The following is a 24,869-nucleotide window of genomic DNA, read 5'->3' as shown; positions in this document are numbered from 1 at the left end:
CTAAGTAATCTGTTTGTGGAGAGCTGTAGGTTTCTAACTAAATACAGAGTTTCTAGGAATGGAATACTTCTATTTATTGGCAATAATTTAGAGTCATCGATATAGATTTCATCAATCCACAGTAATTTTTTGAGGGAAAGGCATTGACCTAGTAGACTGCAAGTAAAGGAAGGCGAAAGCACCAGTTTAAAAAAATAAACACTGCAGGAACGTGGGCGCATGATGAAGTCATTTTAAGTACAATGTGTCAGGAGGAAGGTGTTCTGCATGTGACATATTATTTAATCCTAACACACTTCGGGAAGTGGATAGTAATGTCACCATTTCGCAAATGAGAAAACTGAGGAACAAATAGTGTCTTATAAAATCATCTGTTTAAACTTGAGCCTTATTTTTCAACATCTGAGACTTTTTTTTCCTATAAAACAGAGATTTGACAGGTGTTGCCTACCTCACAGAGCTGTTGGGAGGATTAAAAGAAATAACAAACAGAACTTTTGACCTTTCCCTGGTTTTAAGTTTTCTGATTCGGTCCTGATGTTTACATATTATTAAGAACTGGCTCTTTGTAAAAGAGACTCTATGAAGCCTGTTGGTGGAGAAAGTCTTTCCCTAACATATCTGAAAATATACTGATTCAAACTATTTGTTTAAAAATATTGTCTTTACATGCATTCTTCTCCTTTTCCTTCTTCTGCTTCTCCTTTCCCTCCTCTCCTCCTTTCCCTCATCTTCCTCTTCTCCTTCTTCTTCCTCCTCCTCTTCTTCCTCTTCTTTCTCCTTCTTCTTTCTCTCCTTCTCCTTCTTCATGTTTTATATAAAATCAAAGCCCAAACTTTGACCATTACCCATGCATGGGTAAACACCTTCAGTTTTTCTCTTTGCATTTTAATGGTTTTAGTTGAAAATGTATTTTTCCCCTGTCTTTTTAAATAAAATCTCATGGACAGAGGAGTCTGGCAGGCTACAGTCCATGGGTCGCAAAGAGTTGAACATGACTGGGCTCAAACACACCAAGTAATAATGTTATGCGTCCGTCACAGTTAATTTTATATGCATTAACTTAATCTTCACAACAACTCTTTCTTTAAGGTAAATACTGTTATTATCTCCATTTTCCAACTGAGAAATTGGAAGCAAAGAGATATTAAGTGACTTGCCTAAGGTCACACAGTTAATAAGAGGCTGAGTCAGGTTGTGAATTGAGGTGTCTTGGCTCCAGACTGAACTCTTAAAACACTGGGTCATGATGTAACATTTATGAAGATAATGGACCACCTTCCTAAGTAAATCAGCATCATGATTATGTATATCAATTTTTATCGGTATCCACAGAAACTATTGTTTAATTCAGAATTATGTCCCTATCTATTATGCTTTTTGACTTACCTTCTTTCAATATTTTTTCTCTTTGTCCTCTCTCTGTGAAAAAATTATTTTCAGTATATTGACCTACAAATTGCCATCTTTTCTCTAGTTATTCTGCTCCCAATTTTCTAAGCCAGAGACCAGGTCACCCTATAAGTTAGAACTGTCTTTAAAATATGAGTCATGATGTCTTGAGAGAAGACCTAAGCCTTTAGTGATTGGACTTTGTGACATCTATGATGGAGATCTTCACTTTTTGGCATGTTTTCTGTTCTCAACTGGGATCTGGATGGTTTAGATGGCTGAATAAGTGACTTCTCAATAAGCAAGGTGTCACAAAATAGAAATTCAAGGCATTTCTACTCTTCCACCTGTTCCAAAGTGTTTCAGTCATCATAGTAATTAGAAGGATGGCCTAGTTCCTCAGGCTTCTGGGTAGCCATCCGATGCTTAGAAGTAGAGAGATATGGCTACAACTTGTATAAAAATAGCCCTTCCAGATGGTTGAGGGGCAAAGTTACAACTCAGCAGCTTGATATAGCTGAGCACTTGAATTTAGGAGTAGGAGGAGAGCTATGCCGAGAAGTAGCCAGAGAGACTGGGCTTGAGTCCAATCATAAGTAAAACAGGAGATGCCAGGAGAGATCACTTAACGTGGCAGATTAGCTGTTAAGATTTCCTGTTTACTTCATCTTCATCCCCTCCTCACCTCCCTTGATTCAACCTTACCTCCTAGCCTCAAGGGAAACACACACACACACACACACACACACACACACACACACTTAAAAAAATTAAGGGGTACAAAGTAGAGGTGTAAACCATGAATCTTAATGTGTGTTAGAATTTCACTAGCCAACTCATTTTAGCCACAAGCAGAATAATGGTGAGCACTGAAACCCACCCAGCATGTCTCTAGGACTTGGACCCTCCAGCTTCTGAGTTGGAGGTCATCTTCTCTCTCTTTGGTGGGAGGGTGTGTCCAGTGATATGTGCCATATTTCCCCCAGCCCTACCTTAAGTCATTCCAAACTCAAAAATGGAAGCCTTTAGTTAAAAAAAACCGAAAACATGGAAAATGACCAAAGTCACGATATTGCTTCTACCTCTCAAAACAAATACTAAGGCTCTAGCTTGTTTCCCAAATGAGAATGAGTCACTAGCTTGTTTCCCAAATGAGAATACTTACTCAGCAAATGTTTCAACAAGCTAAGATATGTAGTTTTCACATTTACTCCACCTTCTAATAACTCTGCATTTCCCCTGGATATTCTGGAAGAAAACTTAAGCCTCTGCCTGTAGTAAATCTATTACTTTAAATATCTCGATGTTTGAAGTCAAGTGTTGACTTTTAAAATACAGTAATTAGGAATGGATTAATGCTAACATGTATTAGCAGTTGTAATAGATACTATCATTTTCGAAAAACAAGGGAATTGAGAAGCATACTCCTGTCTTTTAATACCACTCACGATTAGCCCAAATCCAAGGCATTGCTGTGCCCTGCTGGCAGTCCAGCCTCATTGCAGGTAATAACGTACAGGTGCAGAGGTTCTGGGGCCAGTCTTCCAAATTCATTTCTACAACAGTCCCAGGCTTCCCTGATAGGTCAGTTGGTAAAGAATCTACCTGCAATGAAGGAGACCTTAGTTCAATTCCTGGGTTGGGAAGATCCCCTGGAGAAGGGATAGGCTACCCACTCCAGTATTCTTGGGCTTCCCTTGTGGCTCAGCTGGTAAAGAATCCGCCTGCAATGTAAGAGACCTGGGTTCAGTCACTGGGTTGGGAAGATCCCCTGGAGAAGGGAAAGGCTCCCCACTTCAGTATTCTGGCCTGGAGAATTCATGGACTGCATAGTCCATGGGGTCACCAAGAGTCAGACACGACTGAATGACTTTCACTTTCACTTTTCATTCTTACATGGAAGGTTCACAGGCAGCAAGAAACAAATTCCCAACTTTTTCCAACCCAGTAGGATTTGTGCCTCCCAAGTGAACATTACAATATTGTTACCAAGTGGTAAGTTACTTTTCTTTTCTCCCTCATCTATGTGCAAATGTATTTATATATATTAAAAATTTTTTTTGGCCACACTGCTTGGCATGTGGGATCCTAGTTCCCCGACCAGGGATCAAACCCAAGCCCTCCCGCATTAGAAGCACAGAGTCTTAACCACTGGACAGCCAAGGAAGTTCCATTAAGTTATTTTTCAAGAGAATGTTTCTTTGCTTTTTAGAGATTTATCCTCAATCTGCATGGTGTACTGGCTTTGTGCCAGGTGTCTTGCAGTGTCTGGGAGCAGGCAAAGAGGCCTCTACCTTGATGGACATGCAAAGTTACAGAGCCACATCCTCAAACAGCTCAGCTACATGGCCGGCTGATGGGGGACTGGTCACCCTGGAAGAAGGAATGGAGAGAAGGGGAGGGACATTTTTTGATCGTTCACCAAGAACTCAAGCCTGCGTTTGCTTTGTTGGAGCCAGGTGGAGTATTCCCTGTGTAATGGTCAGAATCGATCTATGAGTAAGTGTGCTAATTCTACTCCAGGTATATCCTTCTGGCCTTGCAACATAGGTGGAGATCTTGTAACAGAGAAAAATAAACTTGACTTCATATTGTATCTATTCCTTTAACTCTAATCTTTGTGTTCTGTTGCTTGTGCTTTGTCATGCTGGCTCTGTACCTTTTGTAAAAGAATGTTGCCTATAGTCCGAAATACACAGGATAGCCCATTCTCAAGGCTCTGACCTTGAAAAGTGTACCACTTTTCTAATCATAGAGAGATTATAAGGTTGCAGAAGATAGAGAATAACATTTGTCTTGTTGGAGGTTTACAGGGACATCATGACCTGACCTATGCAGACAGCTGCAAGAAAAACCACTCCGACATTAAGAAGTTTGCAACAATCAGCCACGTCTCCTCCCTTTTTAGTATTCTGAAGGATGCCTGAATTCAACTCAGGTAAGATGGTTCTTTGGGACACTAGTCCACCATCTTCTTGGGTTGCTGGCTTTCTAAATAAAATTCTATTCTTTGACCTGACACATCGTCTCTTGATTTATTGACCTGTCACGCAGTGAGCAGTACCAATTTGGACTCGGGAACAGTCTTAGTAGAGCTGACCTGAAGCAGAGGTCTGTCTACCTGCTGAACAGATATTGCCCAAACTAAGAAGGTAAGTCAAGGATGATTTTCAATATCTTTATTAAGAAATATCAAAAGTTGATTACATTTCCATACACAGTTTTACAAAGTTCAAGTGAAGGGGAATGTAGGGAGGCCATCAGTATGCCTGTTTGGATACCACAATCACTTGCCAAAAAGGTAACCTTGTCACTTTTGGTCACCTTAACAGTGGTCCACACAAAGCTCTTTCCCACTTCCACTAGGCCAAAGCACAATACATTACTTGGGTTTTACTAAGTTATAAATACTTAAACATTTGTCATTTTCTTCTGTCATTATCCTTCCCTGAAAAAGCCAAGCTCTTTATAGAAAGCACAACACTTGAGTCCCATTGACTGCTGTTTGCATCACATTTTCACAAAGCCTGCTTTGAGAGTTGGAAAACATTGCAAGTTACATGTTACCATAGCACACTTGGGATGGAACCCACGCACATTGTTATTTTTTATTGAACATTTAACAAAAAAGAGGGAAGCACTAAACTTGGAAACAAAACAGACAGTCATCAGTGGAGAAGTTAAGTGAGGGACAGGGCCTGCAGATTCCAGGAAGCTCCTCCAAGAGGTCACCAGGGTGACCCAGAACAATTGGAGGCAGGGATATCAATGCAGAATACAGAAAGAGAGCCTCTTGAGCAGGGAACATCACAATCTTTTGTGTCAGGGATATTGCATCAGAGGGGAATTACACTTTCAAAAATAATCGGGGCTAGTGGGTCCTTGGCACCCAACAGGACACAGCAATGGTGTGGTGTGCCTCAGTGAAGGCTTGTGCTGGGTTATCTCAAAGTGGATCTCTGAAGAGACTGTCCAGCAGCATCAGAAGTGCTATCTTCAGAGGAAGGACTCCTTATTCACCCACATGAGACTGCGGGTCTCATTGGGCTTGCATTCGTACTCAATGACGGAGAAGGGACTTCCCCACTGGCAGTGATCTCGCTTATGGTAATTGTAGAACTTGACCTGCCACATTGTCTCGAAGGTCCCAATGTCAGTGAACTGAGGGAAGAGAAACACACCCCATCAAAAACTCATTCTGCCACTAGCAATAGCCAAGAGCTGATGTTCATGGAAGAGGTGTAATAGGGAAGAACAAATCTGACTCCCTATTAGAGCTGTTTCTTTTACTTTAACCTTCGCATTCTATTGTTTTTGCTTCGAGGTAAGAATGTTACTTGAAATACACAGCCTAGCCCATTTTCAAGGTTCTGACCTTTAAGAATACAACACTTTTCTATTCATATAGAGGTAAAATGTTGCAGAACAGAGAATAACCTTCATCTTGTTGGAGGTTTACAGTAACATTGTGACCTGACCGATGTGGACTGCTGCAAGAACAAAGGATTCTTGCACCAAGAGGTTTGCAATGACTAACTCTCCTCCTCCCTACACTCTGCTCCTCACATTTTAGTAACCAGTATAATCACTCCCGGCTCCTGTGATAAAAGCTTAGGCCTTTTACTCTAACAAATGATCTTCCTTTGTTACAAGAGAGATTTTTCTGAAAAGCTATCTGTAAGTCATTTATTTCTCTATAAAATCATATTCCCATTACACTTATTGCATTTGCTATGATATTGCCTTTAATAAAAATAATTCCCCAAATGTATATGTTTCCCAAATTTAAGTTCTGGAACCGACTCTTAGAATCTCAGAATTTCAGAGCTTGCCACAGAAGGGAGACTGGGAAGAGAAGAGAGGGAATGGTGTTTAATGATTGCTTTTGGTTTCTGTGTCAAAAAACAGTTGTACAAAATAATGTGCGTACAACATGACTAAACAGAAGATACAACTGCCCTCCCATCATTAATTTCAACTCCAGGAAAACCTATTTTATTGAAAGCATTTGCTTGTTAAAGATGCTAACTTTCAAGTACTATTGAGTGTTTATAAGCCATGCCCACGCCTCAGGTTTTGATTATACATTATCCAAAGCCACAATTGAGTACCTACTGTGTGCCTTGCACACAGAAAAATTTGTATAAGGGATGCTCCTTGCTCTCAAAAAATTTGCCTTCTTCCAGAAGCCAGGCCCTGAAAACACTGCACAGAATTCTCCAGAGTCATGAGCACACAAATTCTCATGTAGCTGAGAAGAGGGTACAGAATACCCTAGAGGCCACTGGGCAGGGGCTCAAGTGGCCTGTGGGGTAGCCTGACCCTGCCACCGTCTCCTGGAGCTATTTAGGGGACCTGGCATTAAATAGCATGATGCCTGCTGTTATTTTCTCCTCTGACCCTCCCTTGTCAGGGGAGGAGACAGGGACTGACTTAGCAGGGTTCTTAGACTTGTCAGGAGCCAGAAGACGTGGAGGGGGGAGGGCAGTGAGCAACAGGAGCCTTCTGCTTGCGGCTGCCAGGGGGCGAGGGTGGTCAGGTGCTTCCCAGATAGCTTTCCAAGATGCTTTCAAAATTATATCCTGCACCATTGCCTCATCTTGTTAATCTGATCCCAAAACAAGGTTTGGCTTGCCTTTGGAAAATTTGCTTGACTTGTAACAGTGGATGATGTACCTTGATTCCACAAATCTTCTCTCAGCTAAGAAAATGAAGTCTCTCTTTTTAGAAAGTCATGATTTAAAGACCTGTGCACAAATATGCAGCTTTATTCACAAAGGTAGGAGGTAGGAGGAGGGGATAGATGATTGATGAAAATGTGCCAGAGGCAACTTTCTGCAGGTGACGGAAACATTTTACATCTTGATTGGGGTGGTGGTTACAAGAGTACATGTATGTGTTTCTTAAAACTCATTGATCAGTATACTTAAAATGGGTATATTTATTATATGTAAACTATACAACAAAGTTGATTAAAAATTAGAAATATTGATTTTTAATGAGCAACAAGGAGACAGCTATTCTTAACCCTGCCAGTGGGAACTGAATTACACAGCCTTTTGGAAGGGTAATTTGTATCAAGCTGTGAACATACTTGGGTATAGCAATTTCACTTATAATTTATCTTGACATCACAGTGTTCAGAATAGTGAAAAACTGAATACTAAATGTCCTTCCTTAATTAATTATGGCATATCTATATAGTGGGATACTATGTAACAATTCTAAATGTAAATATTTAAATAAAAAATTTCTAGTATTCTGTATTGTTACCTGAACTAAGCAGAGTACCAACAAGATTGTCTAGCATTAATTTCATTAAAATTATACATGTTACGGACTTTCCTGGTGGTCCAGTGGTTAAGAATCCGCCTGCCAGTGTAAGGACGTGAGATCGGTCCCTGGTCCAGGAAGATGCCACATGCCGTGGAGCCACTAAGCCCACAATCCACAACTAATAAGCCTGTGCTCTAGAGCCTGTGAGAAGCTACTACTGAGCCAGGGGGCCACAACTACTGAAGCCCATGTGCCTAGAGCCTAGGCTCTGCAACAAGAGAAGTCATAGCTATAAGAAGCCCGTGCACCACTAGAGAGGAGCCCCCACTCTCTGCAACTAGAGAAAGCCTGCATGCAGCAATGAAGACCTAGTGCAGCCAATAAATAAATGAAATAAAATAAATTATACATGTTAATGCTGATGGAATACGTCTCATTTTCTTCTATGTACTTATTGGTACTTTAAAGATTTAATGATCAAATTTTACTTTTATAATCAGAAAAAATGTTAAGCCAAATTATATTTATAAGTTTTACCAAATAGCTAATATCCTTAACATAAAATATGTTAAGAATTACTACGAACATTTGGAGAAAATGGAACCGTTCATCAAAAAAAATTGGCTAACATCTGAAAATTATTCAAATGTAGTATTATTAGTAATTAAAGAAATACAAACTTTCAGAGTTTTGTAACTTGTTCACCTGTCAACTTAGCAAACATTTTCAAATACCAGAAGCTATTTAAGCCTAAAACTTTAGGAAAGTATTATGAAAAATGGTGGTATATCTGTACTCTGAATATGTATAACCAGTAAACAGAAATTTAGGTTTTTTTTTTTTTAATGTTTTTATTTATTTAGTTTTGGCTGTGCTGGGTCTTCGCTGTTATGCAGGCTTTTCTCTAGTTGTGGTGAGTGGGGGCTATGCTTTGGTTGTGGTGCCCGAACTTCTAATTGCGGTGGCTCCTTGTTGGGGAGCATGTGCTCTGGGACATGTGGGCTTCAGTAGTTGCAGTGCATGAGCTCAGTAGTTGTGGTTGGTGGGCTCTAGAGAGCAGGCTCAGTAGTTGTGGCACACAGGCTTAGTTGCCCAGTGGCATGTCAAATCTTTCTGCATCAGGGATTGAAACTGTGTCTTCTGCATTGGCAGGTGGGTTCTTTACCACTGAGCCACCAGGGAAGCCCAGGAATTTAGTTTTAATGATGACAGAAGATGATTAAAACAATATTAACAGAAAAAAGATGGATGAAAATGAGCTCAAATACACTAAGATGTATAGAGAAAAGAATATGGAAAAATATTAACAATAGTTCCCAAAGTAAACTTTTTCTATCTTTCTACTTAGATTTTCTGCAATAAATATGTTACTCTTATAAGCAGAAAGAATATTTTAAATGGTGAAATGGATCTACCACCCCTGAAAAATTAACTCGAATATCCCTCAAACCCTAGGGATTTAATAAAATCTATTAAGGATATATATGTGCTAATGAAAACATTACAACTTTGTTTATAATACCACCCTACTGCTAAGTAGCTTCAGTCGTGTCCGACTCTGTGTGACCCCATAGACAGCAGCCCACCAGGCTCCCTCGTCCCTGGGATTCTCCAGGCAAGAACACTGGAGTGGGTTGCCATTTCCTTCTCCAATGCATGAAAGTGAAAAGTGAAAGCGAAGTCGCTCAGTCATGTCCGACTCTTAGCGACCCCATGGACTGCAGCCTACCAGGCTCCTCTGTCCATGGGATTTTCCAGGTAAGAGTACTGGAGTGGGGTGACATTGCCTTCTCCAAATACCACCCTTAAGTGGTAATAATAAACTGATATCTCATTTTACAAATCGCTGAGATGACTTACTATTATTTTTGACCAACATAGGATGCTGTACATTTTAAGTGCAACTGAATTAAGTTATAAAAATATTTTACAAACACCAACTAAACTTTCACAGGAGCAGCTTGAAACAAGGTTAGGTAAGTGGGAGAAACAATACTGAGGCCTTTTTGGAAATAGATATAAGTAAAAGTTGGTCACAAAAACAAGCAAAGATGATTATGACCACAGGCAATAAACAAAAATGAAAGCCCTTAAGGCACTACACTTACATCTGAGTAAACTTAAAACTAAGAAGTGAAAGTGAATTTGCTCAGTCGTGTCTGACTCTTTGTGACCCCATGGACTGTAGCCTAACAGGCTCCTCCATCCATGGGATTTTCCAGGTAAGAATACTGGAGTGGGTTGCCATTTCCTTCTCTAGGAGACCTTCCCAACCCAGGGACTGAATGCAGGGAAAGTCTCCATCTAAGAATTCTCAGTAACACAGGAGACCAAAACAGAAATCTGTTGACAGCAAGTCACAGTTAAAAATTCAACTTTGTTTCTCTTTTATTAATGTTGGACTCAAGGTCATGTTATAGTAAACTTAACTGCTGCTGACTAGGCATATATTCTCCTCTCTCCCACACCTTAATTGTTTTAACTTCTCATAAACGTTCTCCCTATTCTTCCTTCTGGAGTTCTATTTCCTGGCCATTTCTACCTAACTCAGGATTTCTTCTCTTCTGGCTAAGAACAGATGGGATTTCCAAAGCTGACACTGCTCTTGAAGAACAGAAACAACTACACAGCTCTCTACCCTCTCCCAACCCATCTATGAGTTCCAAGGAAAATTTACCCAGGCAAGCTCCTCAGTGATGCAATTAAACACAGTATAATTCTGTGCATTTAATAGCTCTTTTTTAAAATACACAGTTACTATCATTTATCTCATTCAGTCTTGTGACTGGTTTTAACATCTCCATTTTGTGGATGAAAGAACTAATTCAGAGAGGTTAAGTGAGTTGCTCTAGTACTGTGCACCAGCTAGTGGTAGGAGCAAGTCAAGAACCTATGTTTCCTAATTTCCATCTAGAAAATGATAACCAGTGTACAAGCAAATGAGCTACAAGCTACTGAACAGTTTCTTCTTTTTTCTCCCTGAATGAGAAGAACATCTATGAACTGTCATGTATAGAATGTTTTAGGACACCTCTATAGACTGACAGTTTGTATCTCCCCAAAATTCATATGGTGAAGCCTAAATCCCCAGTGATGGTATCTGGAAGTGAGGTCCTCCAGAAGTAATTATGGCTTGAAGATGGAGCCCTCATGAATAGGATTAGTGCCCTTATAAAAACAGACATGAGAGGAATGATCTGTTTCTCCCTTCCTTCATGTGAGAACACAGTAAGAAAGAAGCTGTCTATGAATCAGGCAGAGTATTTTCATCAGACACTATGTCTGCTGGCACCTTGATCTCGGATTTCTGGCCTCCAGAACTGTGAGAAATAAATATCTTGTGTTTAAGCCACCCAGTCTATCGTATTCTGAAACTGACACTCTACTATATACCTGGACATTTTAGTGTTCTTACAAGTTACAAGCCTTGGTACACTTTTATTTCACAACCATTGTGAAGGGGAACCCATCAGATTCTAAGGAGAGGAGACTCATTTGTTGTCCTCAGTAACAAGTGAGGAATCTTGACTTGTTAATAAACAGTAAATATTTCATTAATTTTTTTTTTTCTGTTGTGCTGGGTCTTTGTTACTCTGTGCAGGCTTTCCCTAGTGGTGGAGAGCAGGGGCTTCTCTCTAGTTGCGGTACATAGGCTTCTCATTGTGGTGGCTTCTCCTGTTGAAAAGGAAAGGTTCTAGGCACATAGGCAACAATAGCTGCAGCACTTGGGCTCGGTAGTTGTTGTGTGGGTTCAGCAGTTGTGGCTCATGGGCTCTAGAGCGTGGGTTTAGTAATTGTAGCACATGGGCTTAGTTGCCCCATGGCACGTGGAATCTTCCCGGATTGAGGATTGAACTCATGTCTCCTAAATTGGAAGGCAGATATTTAATCACTGTACCACCAAGGAAGTCCTGAAAAATTTGTTTTAAACAATTTCTGTGGTGGTCTTACAACCATATGACCTAGAATCCCCAGAGTACTTCTCTCCATTTACCATTCTACTCAGTTTCACTGGTGACATGTGAAATTCATCAAGAATAAACTGACTCAGAAATTCATTGACTTAGGAGCACAGAATGAACTTATTATATTGATAGAGACATGATGTTACTTCATTAGTAAACAAATTCAGTATAAATAAGCATCTATGACTTTTACTGTGGTATGACCTACCAATTCCTATTGGATTCCGAACATCTTTATTCCTGTAGTGTGAAATTTTATTAGTAAATCCTTATTTTCCATTTCTCTTAGCTGAATAGATAGGGCTAAAAGTGCTAAGTCTTATAAGTATGCTTAACTTCATAAGAAATTGTTAAACTTTTCCAAAGTGATTGTGCTGTTTTACTTTCCCACCAGCAACATGAGTTTCAGTTGTTCTATTGATATATTCTCTCCAAAAGCTGACATTGCCAGTTCTTTTAATTTTAGCTAGTCTAGTAGTAAGAAGAAGAAAAGCAATAAAGAGCAGAAACCAATGAAACAGAAAAAGGAAAAACAGTAAAGAGAAACTGATGAAACTAAAATCTTCTTAAAAAACTATCTTTAAAATTGATAAATCCCAGCAAAACTGAGCAGGAAAAAGAAAGCAAATTACCAATATTAGGAATGAAAGATGCTATCACTATTGATCCTATATTGGTAACAACATGGGTTCCTTAGATTAAGAACAACCTTATACCAATATGGGCTTCCTTGGTGGCTCAGTGGTAAAAAATCTGCCTGCCGATGCAGGAGACATGGGTTCGATCCCTGCGTTGGGAAGATCCCTGGGAGGAGGCAATGGCAACCCACTCCAGTAATCTTGCTTAGGAAATCTCAAGGACCGAGGAGCCTGGGAGGGTGCAGTCCATTGAGTTGCAAAAGTGTGGGTCACAACTTAGAGACTAAACAATACCATATACCAATACATTTGGTATACAAATGTACAAATTCTTTGAAAGACACAAACTATCACTAAATCTCTAACTACTAAAGAAATTGAATTTGTAATTAAAATTCTTACCAGGAAGACAATTTCAGGCTCAGTGGCTTCTTTGATAAATTCATACACTTAAGGGGAAAATACCGATTCTACGTAACAGAGGAAGGAATACTTCTCAATTCATTTTGTGAAGCCACTGTTACCCTGATACCAAAACCTGACCAGGATATTATGGGTAAAGGAAAGTTGCAGACAAAAATTCCTCATGGACTTATGCATAAAAACTTACATATAATTTTATTTGCTTGAAATATTAGTAAATCAAATCCAGCAATACATAATAAGGATATTACATTGGAGGTTTATCCTCAGAACTCAAGGATGGTTCAATATTTGAAAATCCATGTAATTTGCCATATTAACAAAATAAAGGAGAAACACTATGCAATCATATCAATAAATGCAGAAAGAACATGTGGTAATTCAACATCCTTATACCTTATTTATACTTATACCATCCTTATTTATACCTTTTACCATCCTTATACTTTATTATCATATATATAATAAAAGCTCTCAGAAAACTAGGAATAGAAGAAAAGTTCTTCAGTCTGATTAAGGGCCATCAATAAAAAAAAAATAGGTAACATCACCTTCAATGTTAAGTGAACTGAGTCCTTTCCCTATAAGATGGAAATAAGGCAAGGAGAGCAGTTGCTTCTATTCCTGTTCAGCACTGTATTAGTGGTCCTAAGTCAGTATCTTAAGGCAAGAGGGGGAAAAAGGGAAACACAACTTTCAATTCATGATAAAAGTATGTGTGCAAAAACTATGATGCAATTAACAAGCAAATTCAACAAGTTTGCAGGACCCAAAATCAATTTAGAGTAAATCCTATATCATAAATACACGAGCACTGAATTAGTAGTATTATTTTTTAATATTTGGCCAATTTTGTGGGTGAAAATTGGCCTTGTATTATTTATACATATATATATTTGTCACTAGGGAAATTAAGTCATTTTTTAATATTTATTGATGATTTGCATTCCTTTGTGAATTGCCTCTTTATTTTTTTGCTTATTTTTCAATTTCCCATGTTCTTCTCTTTCAATTTCCTATGTCCAGTAAGGTTCTCTTCCTTACTGGTTTCTAAGAATTCTTTATATATCAAGTAACAGATTGTGCCAAAATATTAGAAAGAGTTGACATGAGGAACACGTTTTACTTTTGGGAATGCATGTGTAAGGCCGCCTTCCGGCACAACACAGGCTCACAACAAGCTCATGTACTGCTTGCCTCATTCCTCCAAACTACCCCCAGTCTCCTGTCTAAGAGGGACAAACAAAAGGGGAATAATGTGATGACTATCGTAATGCAGACAGAATCTCCCTTTGGGCTCTCTCCTTGAAGGGACTAAGTGGAGAATTAGTCCCATTAAAATACAAGTCAGCAATATTCTTTGTAATGGGGGTGGATAGCTTTTAGAGTTGGGTGTTGTTGTTTAGTCACTAAGTCGGCCCAACTCTTGTGACTCCATGGACTGTAGCCCTCCACCAGGCTCCTCTGTCGGTGGGATTTCCCAGGCAAGAATACTGGAGTGGGTTGCCATTTCCTTCTCCAGGGGATCTTCCCCACCCAGGGATGGAACCCACATCCCCTCTGTCTCCTGTACTGGCAGGCAGGTTCTTTACCACTGAGCTGTCAGGGAAGCCCTTAGAGTTAGGTATCATTCATTAATTCCCTGTACTAGGGCCTCTGGAGTTATGTGAATAAAGAGATCACTGCCACTAATCCCTAAGTCAGATGGCATTTGATACCATCCTGAGTTCAGCTTCAGGGCTGCAGCATTGTCTGCACAGGCAGTGGTAAATCGAGGCAACACTGCTTAACCATCCATGTTATAAACAAGCTTTTCACATGTCACCAAGTATCATTTGCCTTTTAGTTTAAATTGCCTTTTAAGGAAAATTTAACTTTGTTTACAACGTTTAACAAAGAAACCTACATTTATGTAATCAGAGTTTTCCATTTTTCCATTTTGGATTTCTTCCATTTCTTTTAGGTTTAGATACATTCTTTTCATTTTGATTTTTTTACAAAGTTGATGCTTTAGAGATAATCTCATAATCCATCTGAAATATTTTTTGATCAGGAAAGAAGGAAAGGCATCAGGAAAGAACAGAGCCTTCCAAATAGCCAATTATCCTAGCATCATTTATCCAGCGTTTAAAAATCTGAGAAAATATCTTGAGGTAACCTCAGACTTATAAGAAGTTGTTTTGGTGTACCTTTAATTCAGCTTTCCTTGCTAGCTTCACCTACTTGATTAATTGAGTTTACCTGGACATCTCAAGACTTCCTTATTACTTGTGTAAGTAGTTGTGTCAGCAATGTATAATATTTAAGCTTGATAAAAGTTTTGTCATAGGATAGTGTTAAAGCATATGAAAGGCTTTCATCACTAAAATGAAATTTTCACTTAACATTTCAGCTGCTTACTTGATCAGGAAAACTTCTAATTTCAATTAATAATAATTCTAATTTCAACTGTAATTGAATCAGCCTATCACTGATAAAACTGTTGGATAAAACTTACAAAGAGAATTATAAAATCTGAAAAAATGTAAACAAAAGCTATTTGATGCCTTTAAAAAGCAACTGAAAGCAAGACAGAAATAGAGTTACTCTTGAAGGATCTCAACTCTAACAATTAAGAACTGTCCCTGTGGTTTTTTGCCTGAGGGTGCTCCCCAAACCCAGGCAGTTCTGGCAGAAGAAAATAGCAGTTTTATCTACTGGAAAAGGGAGAAGAGTGTCCTGGGCTGGAAGAGCAGCTGGAAATTTAGGAAGAAAATCCTGGAAGCAAGAGAGCTGCAGAAGAGGTGAGACCCAAAATCTGACTATGATTCTGCCATAATTCTACAGGCTAATTGCATGTTTAGGCTGCTGGGAGGGGGTTTTTCCTGTGTGAAGAAGCAGACAAACCAGTGAAGAGTCTATTTCCCCCCACCAAACAACAGAAGTTGATTGTTTCATAGCTCAAGAGGTTGGTGGTGGTTTAGTCGCTAAGTCGTGTCTGACTCTTCTGCGACCCCATGGACCATAGGACGCCAGGCTCCTCAGATGTCCCAGATCAGGGTGTTAGCAGGGTTGATTTCATCTAAGTGAAGCGTCTATTCTTCAAAGAGAAAGTTATGCTGAATAAGATTTGGAAGTTTGGTGCCTTTTTTCTTTATTTTTAATTGGATGCATTCCCAAACCTGAGAAGCTGGAGCCTTAATGGCTTGAAAGGACCAAAGCAAAGGGCTCAGGACTGGCAGAGAAACTGCAAATTCAGAGGAACCTCAGGGTGGATGGATATCAAAATCTTAGTATAAACTGTCCAATTCCTTAGCTGACTGCTAAACTCCACTGGGACAAAGGGGACCAGGCTAGAAAAGCAGCAACTGGAGGTTGAAAAAAATTAAGCAGAGATTTCAGCTGCTATCCTGCTGGAAAGACAGAATTTGCAGCTTCAGTCCAGGAATGTAAGTCAAAAAGAGAATAATCCTCAGAAGAATAAAATAAACTAAAATCAATAATATACCATCTATAATGTTTAGTTTCTAATCAAATATTATCAAACAAGTAACAAAAGAGGAAAGCATGACCCATATTCAGGAAAAAAGTCATTCTTGCTCAAAATGGGGCTAGATACTAGATTTACCAAATAAATATTTCAGACCAGCAATTATAAATATGCTCAAAGAGGTAAAGGGGTATATGGTCAAAATGGGCAAACAGATAAGGAACCTTGAGAAATGGAAACTATAGAAAATACAGATAAAAATTCTAGAGCTGAAAAATATAATGATAGAAAAAAAAATCAGAAAACAAGCACGAGTAAATTGGGGAAAATGGAAAAAAGAGTGAACTTGAGTATATACATCAATAGAAATTATCTAATTTGGAGATCCATAAAAGAAAATTGGACAAGATCTTAAAGACCTGTGGGATAACACCCAACTGTCCAATGTGTAATTGAAGCACTACAAGAAAGGGAGAGAATAAAGTTGAAAAGAATTTGAGGCAAAATAATAATTAAAAATCACTCAAATTTGGTAAGAACATTAACTTATAGACTCAAATTCTATCTCTGTGTGTATAACCTAAATTAAAATATTTTAATGCAAGCAAAAGAAAGAGATAATTCAGATAGGATTGGAAATAATGAAACAGAAAAATGGGTCAGTGAAGCATATGAAAACAAAACTGAGTTTTTGAAAAAGCCAATAAAATTGGTAAATCTCTAGCTAGACTGGTTGAGGATAAGGGAGGAATGGCATATTATAAACATAAAGAATGAGCGGACATTATTAGAAATCTTAACACATCAAAGGATGGTGGAGGATTATTACCAACAACTTTGTGTCAACAAATTTGACAATTTAGTTGAAATAAATGAATGATATCAAAGACAAATTACAAAAATTAACTCAAGAAATAAAACCTGAATAGCCCGTTATCAAAGAAGGAAGTTGAATTTGTAACTAAAAACCTTTAAACAAAATGAAATGCATGCCTTTATTGGTGAATTCTATCCAACAGTAAATAAAAATAATATTTTAGTAATAATAATATAAACTCTCCCAGAAAACAGAAGAGTGAACAACTTCCAAATAATTTTATTATTATTCTGATACCAAAACTAGACAAGGACAATACAGAAAAAGAAAACCACAGACCAGTATTTCTTAGGAACACAGGTATAAAATCCTCAATAAAATGTTAATGAATCAAATCCAGTCATATATACAGGGAACATACCATTGACCAATTGGTATTTATCCTAGTATTCAATAACTCACAGTTGTTTCAACATTGAATAAACAATAAAATCTACTAGAGAATAAAGAAGACATTATATGATCATCTCAGAAGGTAAAGAAAGAATATTTGAAAACATACGACACATTCATATTTTTTTAAACCTCTCAGTAAAATTTCAGTAAGTGAGTGATAGACGGGAACTTCATTAACCTGGTAACCGGCATTTAATAAAAAACCCTACAGCTAACATCATACTTAGTGTTGAAAAACTGAATGCTTTCTTCCTGTGATTAAGGAACAAAGATGTCCACTCTCGTCAATTCTACTTAGCATCAAACGGGAGGTCCTAAGCATTGCCATCAAGACAGAAATAAAAGGAATATGAATTGAAAAAGAAGAAGAAAAACTTTTTATTTGCAGGAGACATTATATCAAAGGTGGAAAAGCTTAAGTGTTCTACAAAAAAAATCCCAAACAACCATCAGGATTAATAAGTGAGATTAGCAAGGCCTCAGAATTCAAGATGAATATAGAAAAAAATCAATTTTATTTCTATAAATAGTAATAACCACCATATATAATAGTGCTTAAATATGAAATACTTAATGAAAAATTTAACAACATATGTATAAAATCTGTACAAGAAACACTGTAATGCATTATAGGGAGAAATTAAAGAAGACCTAAATAAGCAGATATATTCATGTATCAGAAGACTCAATATTAAAGTGTCAAATCTTTCCAAACTGCCCAATTTGCAAACCCAATTAATATTCCAGTTCTTGGAGAATTGGAGAATGAACTGATAAGTTCATGCTTAAAATCTATATAACAATGCCAAGGGCCTAGAATAGTCAAAATGACTTTGAATAAGCAAAGCTGAAAGATTTAGGCTATCCAATTTAAAGACTACAATATAGCTCATGAAATAAAATGTTTTAGCTCTTGTGGGTCTTTTGCATTTCCAAACTTAAAAGACTGATATAATTAAGTATGTAAAGTAACTAGAATTCTTATAAATTGCTGGTAAAAATATGAAATGGTACAACAATCAGGATATTTCTTATATGGTTAAACATATACTTACCATGTGATTTGTTAAATGTCCTCTTAGGTATTTACTCAAGAGAAATGAAAACATGCTCACGTTAAGACTCATACTCAAATATTCATCGCAATTTTATTTATAACTCCAAAGGCTGCAAACAACCCAGCTGTTCATTTATTGGTAAAGGGATAAATAAACTCTTGTATATCCTTACCATGAAATACTACTCAGTAACAAAAGGAACCAACTACTTATACAAAAACATTATACTACAACATTATGTTAAGTGAAAGAAATCAGGCACAATGCTATGATTCTATTTACATGAAATTCTAGAACCATTAGAACTGTTATTGAGACAAAAAGTTCAGAGTGGCTAAGACTGGGGGCACTGACTACAGATAGGCATGGAGGAAATTTTCAAGATGACCAGAAATGTTCTATATTTTTATTGGGGTGGTGATTATACACTAGTCAAAATCTATGTTACTGTACAGTTTAAATTGGTGTATTAATATATTTACATACAATTTGTATGTAAATTGCATACCAAAGTTGACTTACAAACCTTCAATGGATTCCCAGAGGCATGAAGATAAATTTAATAAGCAGGCCCTGTAACATCTAAGCTCTATTTACCTCTCCAGTTTAATCTTTCAAAAAAAATTTTTTTTTTGGAATATAGTTGATTTACAATGTTGGGTTGAATCCATCTTAACCTTAAATCAGTCTCTACCTCACTGTCTGCTCAAGCTATGCTGGGCTACTCATTCCTTGAAACACATTTTGCTCTCCTCCAGCTGTTGATCTTTGCAGCTCCTTTTTCTTCAAGTGTTCCCTCTTCTCTCAGCTCTTAAGAAAGCCATCCCTTAGATCTTGGGCTAGACTAAGACCCCTGGTATATGTCCCAAGGGTACCACTACTTTTTTAGTACATTTTGTACAATAATAATTATTTACTTTATTATTGATCTTGTATAAAGTACGTTTTCCTCTAGATTAGAAGCCCTATGAAGCCAGGGATGTCTATTCTGTTCACCACTCTTCTCCCAATACCTGATATATAGAGGAAGTCTTTACATATTTGCTGATAAATCAGCCAAACAAAAAAAAAATAAAATTAAAAATTAAAACCCTTAAATATTAGCATTTTCAATGTAATAATATATTAAAAATGATAAATGACATTAAGTAGGGTTTGTTTTAAGAAATAAAAAGAAGTTTAGTATTTCAAATTATTTCCATAGATGGGTAAAGGAATGAAATGAAATTCAACACATCTCTCAATTATCTCTTAATGAACCAGAAAAAGGATGCTTTAATGAGATAAATATTTGAAACTAACAGTATATCTAATAGTGAAACGATGGAATTAAGGATTACCACCATTAGTGGAAAACATTAGCCAATGTTTTCCTGCCCTATTGCGTTAGCCAATGCAATAGGGCAGGAAAAAAAAAAACCCAGAAAATGACACAATTATATGGATTAATAGATTATGACTGTCTTACCTGAAAAACCCAAGATCATTGAATGAAGAATTTTAGTAAGCAAGTTCAGTAAGGTGGCCAATTATAAAATACACAACATGTACTGTAAAAACAATGCAGTAGTGGCATAAATATAGGCAGATCAATGGAACAGATAACAAAAATGTAGGGAGAGAATTAAATTTTTGCCACAAAGAAATTACTATAAAACTGATCATTGGAGAAGCATGGATTATTTAATTAACTGTACTGAGATATTGGGCTTCCCAGGTGGCTCAGTGGTAAAGAATCTGCCTGCTAATGCAGGAGATGTGGGTCCGAAGATCCTTCCTTGGGTTGGGAAGATCTTCTGGCGAAGGAAATAGCAACCTACTCCAGTATTCTTGTCTGGGAAATCCCATAGACAGAGGAACCTGGCAGGCTATAGTCCATGGGGTCACAAAAGAATTGGACATGACTTAGAGACTAAGACAACAACAACTGGGACATTATGAACAAATATATTAAACTATGAGCTGATATAACATTTCATAATATTTGATTTTATATCCTTTCTTAAGGGAAAATAGTGATTATTTTCTTTTACATGGTTTCCATTTGCTTTGGCATCATACCCCAACATTCCCAAGTAGACCTTACCGGCATGGTGATCTGGATGGGCTGCCGTTCTCCGCTCTTGGTTGGGGCCACACCTTCTGTGTCATATGTTCCCATATATACGATTCTGTCTCCATCAGGCTCTTTAGACTTCAGTTCCAGTGGGACAACCACACCACCAATGGAAATGTTCCTGCAATGGACTTGAGTTGACCATATACGGTAGAAATTAGCTTAGGCACCCTGTCCTGGTCTGGACCATAACCCTGGGCAGAAACCATACAGGGCTGGCTAACAGAGACACTGTGGTGTGCTAGATAGTTCTGAAACTTTAGGGAGCTTGTCCTTCCCAACTAACCAGTCATGTGAACCTAGATCAACTGCTTAATCTCTATAGATTGACATGAGTATTCTTATCCAGAATACTTGTACAAGGCTAAGTCAGATTCTCTCAATGGTCTTCCTCTTTAGTTTCTCATCTGTGGAACTTTAAAAAATCTAGCTATACCCAGCCTATCTCAAACACTCGGTTTGGGGTGTGGTTTGGGCATTTGTAAATTTATGTTAACATTGCAGAGGTGATTCTAATGCACAGGCAGAATTCAGAACCACTGAACGAGTTCTCTAATAATTTTTTTTCTGTTCCAACAACAGAACATTAGGGGTCCCATGATTTGGGCGGTACTCTTCCTCAAGCCAGGCATTATACCAAAAATTCTCACTGCATCATTTTCTCATGTTATGGTAGTGGTTCTTGAAGTGTCATCCCTGGACCAGCAATATCAGTTATCACCTGCCAACCCATCAAGAAAGCAAATTCTTATGCTCCACTATAGTGCTAGAGTTTACTACATCTACTTAAGGTGAGGTTCAGTCATCTGTGTTTTAAAGAGCCCTCCAGGTGATTCTCATGTACACTCAGGTTTGAGAACCATTGGTTAGGGCATTGAAGCACTTTGATAAAATTAAAGTATAACAAGAAAAAAAGTTTTATCATTAACACAAATTTGTTTTTAGATTAACTTGAAAAATAGAGAACTATCCTGGGGGAACTAGACCAGGGAACATGGTAGAAGGGTTTGCCAGGAAAGAAGGGAAAGGAAAAGCCTAGATCATATCTAGATGCACAGAACACTGGGAATGTGAGGATAATGGATGCTTGGAGCTGCTGGGGACGCCGGCGAGTAGATGGACCAAGAGCATCAGAATCAACCCAGGTTTGATTCTAGGTCTTTCAGCTGGAGCCTGGCACCTAGAAGGCCAATACAACTTTGTTGAATTAAGGTCTACTGGGGGAGATTTAAGCTATCAGCCCTCTCCACCCCACCTTCTGAGATCAGCAAATGGTAGTAGATACAACACGTAGTCGTTTCTTTCCTCTGTCCACACTAGACTTCACCCCATGCTTAGGTAGCAGCTGAGGGGTAAAGGACTCCACCTCTTACGGTAAAGGATACTTCCCCGTAAGTTCCTGCACCCTTTCCACACTGACTTTCTAGCCCGAGGTTTACTGGATACGTCAACCTCTGACAGCAGAGACGAGACAGTTCCTGCCACACACAGATACACACACACCAACCATCCTTTTGTTGTAAGGATGTTGCTAATCCCATCACCAGGCTGAACAGACAATTCAGGAGAAAAAGAAACACACCAGGCAAGGGAAACTAGGCCTAAGTGGGAAAGGCTGCCCTCCGTCTTGCTCTTCCAGCCCCGGAGTTCCAGGCTCATAATGGCTGATGGATGAGTGGCAAGCATCCTTAAGAAGCCCCAATAATCAGCCACCCCCAATTTTATACCTCATTCTCAGCCTTTCTCCCTCTTTCAGTCTCGCAGAACCCGGCGGAGAGGAACCGGTATTGCGGTAGGTGAAGCCCTTGGCGAGCTTCTCCCCTCCGCCCCACCCCGGCCGCCTGAGGGTCCGCATCAATGGCTGGACAGAAGGGATGAGAAATTTACAAGAAAAAGCCCCCAATCCCCTGGCTTCCAGTTGCAGTTTTAAACACCTCATCCTTCGAGGCGTGGAGGGAAGCGAGAATAGCGAAAGAGATGACCTAGGGAGCAGAGACCTGACCTCATACCTCCCCCCACAAAACCTCCTGGGCCATCCGGGCGAGGTGAGAGGCAAGAGGTGCCCGGGAGAGGCTCTGGCTGTCCCGGGGGCCTCGGTCCACCCAGCGTATCCAAAGCCGGGCCGGTCAGCCGCGGCGCGCGCCCGCACTCACTCGACCTGCAGCGTGGTGGGCTTAATCTTCACCTCCACCTTGTAGGAGGAGCCCGTGAGCAGCTTGATGGTGCGGTTCTGGCCGAAGCGCTGCCCGTCCACCTTGTAGAAAACCGGGCCGTCGTTCGGCTGGATGCGCAGGGCGATGGAGAGGCGCACGAGGCCCGGCAGGTCTCCCATGGCTGGGCGCAGGCGAGCGCGGCGGCTCCGGGGGGGCGGAGGACTGAGCCGGCGGCGACCGGGCGGCTGGAGCGTGGTGGGCGGAGAGGAAGCGCGGGGAGGGAGAGGGAGGTGGCGGAGCGGAGGCTGCCTCTAGGAGCCCGAGCCGTCGCGGCCGTCACCCCCGGCTTCCCAGGAGCAGCTCCCCAGGCTGTGGTCCCCAGCCCCGCCTCGGCGAAGAAGCGGGCCCCAGGGACAGCTCCGAAGTCCCGTGCTCCCACATCTCCCACTCCCCGAGCCGCGCGCTCCGCGCACCCATGGGGCTCACTCTGGCCCGCAGGCCGCGGGCTGATCCGCGCAGCTGGAGGAAAGAGAGTTAATCTTGTTTACGCAGTACAATCCCCTTCAGCGAGGGAAGCGGACATTTAGGCTCCTCCTAGGGCGGCGCGGGGCGGGCGGAGGGGAAGATAGGGAGGGACGGGGTAGGTCCTGAGTTTAAGAGGCACTACATCCACCGGCGAGACCTCTGAATCTGGATATCCCCTCGCAGAGCGAAGGGCTGTGGACACCGTTGCTCGCGGATCGGGCCCCAGCCAGGCAGGAGGAGGCTGATGGGCCAAAGCTGGGCAGGAAACCGTTAGCTAGTGATTTTAATCTCGGGAAATAGGTCTTTCTAAAGCTTAGGGGACAATGCTCCTCGCGCAATTCCATCTAATGTGGACTGCAAACCATTCTGGATTAGGAATGAGAGCAAAAAAAAAAAAAAAAGGAAAAAAGAAAAAGAAAAAATAACCAATACATATTCAAGGAGCTGCATCTTCTCTTGGGTGTGTATTTCCATTATGCATGTCCTTGTCTCAAGAATGACACCGTGTAATGAATCACATACATTTACACTGATCTTGTAGGATGAGATATTATAACCCTGTCAAAGGAATTGGCATGGGTCTAAGGCATGGTGACAGTGGCCAAGAGGAGGGATCAGTAAAAAGATTATTGGCAGGGCATCCGGTGCGACACCCGCAGACTTCAGATTTGCATATTAAGCACGCAGAAGTCGGTTGACAGCTCGAGATTTTGGAGGCAAGGGGAGACCAAGGGTGTTCTGGCTCCACTGGGAATAGCTGCAGATAGCGGGGAATGATCACCTGCTTCAGCACCACCTCGTGGATAGTACCAGGGCCGAGGAGCACACCTGGGGAATGGAGAAGCAGGTTAGTGGGCAAAGGCGCGCGATGAGTCCGTTCCGTGTTTTTGCTCACCCACGGTAGTAATACTTTTCTTTAGAAATAGCTCCATCTCTAAGGTGATTTGTTTCCTACATTCTACAAATATAAATCAGCTTTTTTTTTTTTAAGAGAAGGAATAAACCTGGTCATCTAAAAAAAATAAATCAGCTTTAATTCTCATTTCAGGATGGTCTGCAATATTCCCCACACTACTCTTTGAAGCGTATTAAATTCTGTAGAGCTGCAGAATTGGGTATGGTCATTTGTTTCCCTGACATTGGATAGATTTGCCCACCACGCCACAGTTACTAACATTACTGTTTCCTTCTAAAAATACTGATATATATATCCATATATATTAATTTGTTTAAAAAAGTGAAAGTGTTAGTTCTTCAGTAGTGTCTTGCTGTGACCCCATGGACTGTAGCCCACCAGGCTCCTCTGTCCATGGAATTCTCCAGGCAAGAATACTGGAGTGGGTAGCCATTCCCTTCTCTAGGGGATCTTCCCCTCCCAGGGACTGAACCAGGATCTGCTACATTGCAGGCAGGTTCTTTACCGTCTGAGGAACCAGGGAACCCATATGCTTCTTATATGAAGTGTATTTTGGTTCCCTAAGAAGATTTTGGCATGGGATCTTTGCCTCTTCAGATTTCCCAATAGTGTTTACCATACTGTCTTCGGCAAAAGGACTCTTCAGGTTTTTACTAATTTAACCA

General features: G+C 39.8%; 1 protein-coding gene and 1 long non-coding RNA gene across 2 annotated transcripts; one reads left to right on the top strand and one right to left on the bottom strand.

Annotated features, from left to right (window-relative positions):
• Positions 1 to 4,197: 4,197 nt before the first annotated feature.
• LOC145547069 (uncharacterized) lies at positions 4,198 to 7,055 on the top strand. The gene is made up of 2 exons (XR_014083515.1): positions 4,198 to 4,330; positions 4,447 to 7,055. It is a non-coding gene; the product is annotated as an uncharacterized LOC145547069 (long non-coding RNA).
• On the bottom strand, positions 4,557 to 22,971 carry CNRIP1 (cannabinoid receptor interacting protein 1). The gene is made up of 3 exons (XM_081595699.1): positions 22,764 to 22,971; positions 20,581 to 20,731; positions 4,557 to 5,553 (listed from the first exon to the last, which is right to left on the bottom strand). Exons 1-3 carry the CDS (start codon positions 22,940 to 22,942, stop codon positions 5,389 to 5,391), a joined length of 495 nt encoding a protein of 164 aa, XP_081451825.1. The 5' UTR covers positions 22,943 to 22,971; the 3' UTR covers positions 4,557 to 5,388.
• Between the last annotated feature and the right edge of the window lie 1,898 nt (positions 22,972 to 24,869).

The sequence above is a fragment of the Giraffa tippelskirchi genome, chromosome 4, assembly GCF_054371585.1.
Source record: "Giraffa tippelskirchi isolate mGirTip1 chromosome 4, T2T-mGirTip1v1.2.pri, whole genome shotgun sequence".
Classification (NCBI taxonomy): Eukaryota; Metazoa; Chordata; class Mammalia; order Artiodactyla; family Giraffidae; genus Giraffa; species Giraffa tippelskirchi.
Note: the sequence above shows the minus strand (reverse complement) of the source record. Positions and strands in the feature narration are given on the sequence as shown.